Consider the following 1,692-nt stretch of genomic DNA (forward strand, 5'->3'; position numbering starts at 1 on the left):
TTTTTAAATGATATATATTGACAAATTATTATCACGCTTTTCAGATACGGAAATCGTGGCCACAACCAGCCAGTGACCCACCATGGAACGGACCGTTGCTTCATGACATCGCAAAACCACGGATTTGCAATAGACGCAGATCAGTTGCCAGCAGATTGGGAGCCTCTATTCACAAACACGAATGATAAGAGCAATGAGGGCATAATTCACAGCAAGTTGCCCTACTTTTCCGTTCAGTTTCATCCCGAACACACCGCCGGTCCTCAAGATCTGGAATGTCTCTTTGATGTCTTCCTCGAAACAGTGCAATTGGAAGCCAAGGGCAAAACGCCAGGCAAGATTCAAGAAACGGTTAAAGAAAGATTGCAGAAGAGTTTGCTTTGTGAGTCTGAGGTTCCAGTGGGCCGCTTTCATCCGAAAAAGGTCCTCATTCTCGGATCGGGGGGTCTCAGTATTGGCCAGGCTGGAGAGTTTGACTACTCTGGCTCGCAGGCCATCAAAGCTCTTCGAGAAGAGCAGATTCAAACTCTTCTCATCAATCCGAACATCGCAACTGTCCAGACCTCCAAGGGAATGGCTGATAAAGTCTACTTTCTTCCCATCACGCCCGATTATGTGGAACAGGTAAAGTAAATTTAAGTCCTCATCGACCTGGTCCCGATATTCCCCATTTTGAGGGGCCGTACTAAAATTACCTAACGGATTAGTGCCCCCCCCCCCCCCACCTCATGCTCTTACTGTACTAAATTTGTAACTTTCAAAAAACAATGAGAGGTATGGGATTTGCGACTAATGGCAATTTTTAGTGTTTGAATAAAGCTTTGCAAGGTGCGAATTTCGAATAGATTTTAAAGATTTCAAAAATATGTTAATTATTTCACAAACATTTCCGATAGATTTCAAAGAGTGCACAAAGATTTCAATAATTTCACAAATATTATCAAATACTTTTAAAATACTTTAAATATTTAGGAAAAATTTTAGAAATATTTCACAAAGATTTCTGATAGTTTTCCAAGAGTACACAAAGATTTCAATGATGGCCCAAAGATTTAAAAAAAATCGCAAGGTTTTGGATATATATTGAAGATTGCACACAAATTTAATTGATTTCCCAAAGATTGGACAAAGATGTCAGTAGTTTCACAAATATTGCTTGATATTTGGAAAATATTTTAGAAATATTTTTCAAAGATTTCAGAAAGATTTTACAAATATTTCAATGACTTCCCAGCCATTTAAAATATTTTGCAAAAATCTCCAAAGATTTCAGAAAGATTTTATAAAGATTTTAATGATTTCCCAAAGATTTTACATATTTTGCAAAAATTTCAAAGAGATTTTACAAATATTTTAATGACTTCCCAGATATTTAAAATATTTTTCAAAGATCTCCAATGATTTCAGAAAGATTTGAATGATTTCTCGAAGATTTGAAATATTTTGCAAAGATTTTACAAATATTAATGACTTCCCAAAAATTTTAAATATTTTGCAAACATTTTAGAAAGATTTTACAAATATTTTAATGACTTCCCAGAGATTTAAAATTTTTTGCAAAGATCTCCAAAGATTTCAGAAAGACTTTACAAAGATTTGAATGATTTCCCAAAGATTTTAAATATTTTGCAAAGATTTTACAAATACTTTAATGACTTCCCAAAGATTTTATATATTTTGCAAAGATTTCAG

General features: G+C 34.4%; 1 protein-coding gene across 1 annotated transcript in view; it reads left to right on the forward strand.

The window, feature by feature from the left end:
* The window catches only part of LOC117174545 (CAD protein), a 179,722-nt gene that overhangs the window by 31,790 nt on the left and 146,240 nt on the right, over positions 1 to 1,692 (forward strand). Inside the window, exon 7 of the mRNA XM_033363749.1 lies at positions 45 to 624. Coding sequence (XP_033219640.1) covers positions 45 to 624 — 580 coding nt within the window. The remainder of the gene's footprint in view (positions 1 to 44; positions 625 to 1,692) is intronic.

This window comes from Belonocnema kinseyi, chromosome 6, assembly GCF_010883055.1.
Source record: "Belonocnema kinseyi isolate 2016_QV_RU_SX_M_011 chromosome 6, B_treatae_v1, whole genome shotgun sequence".
In the NCBI taxonomy this organism is placed as follows: Eukaryota; Metazoa; Arthropoda; class Insecta; order Hymenoptera; family Cynipidae; genus Belonocnema; species Belonocnema kinseyi.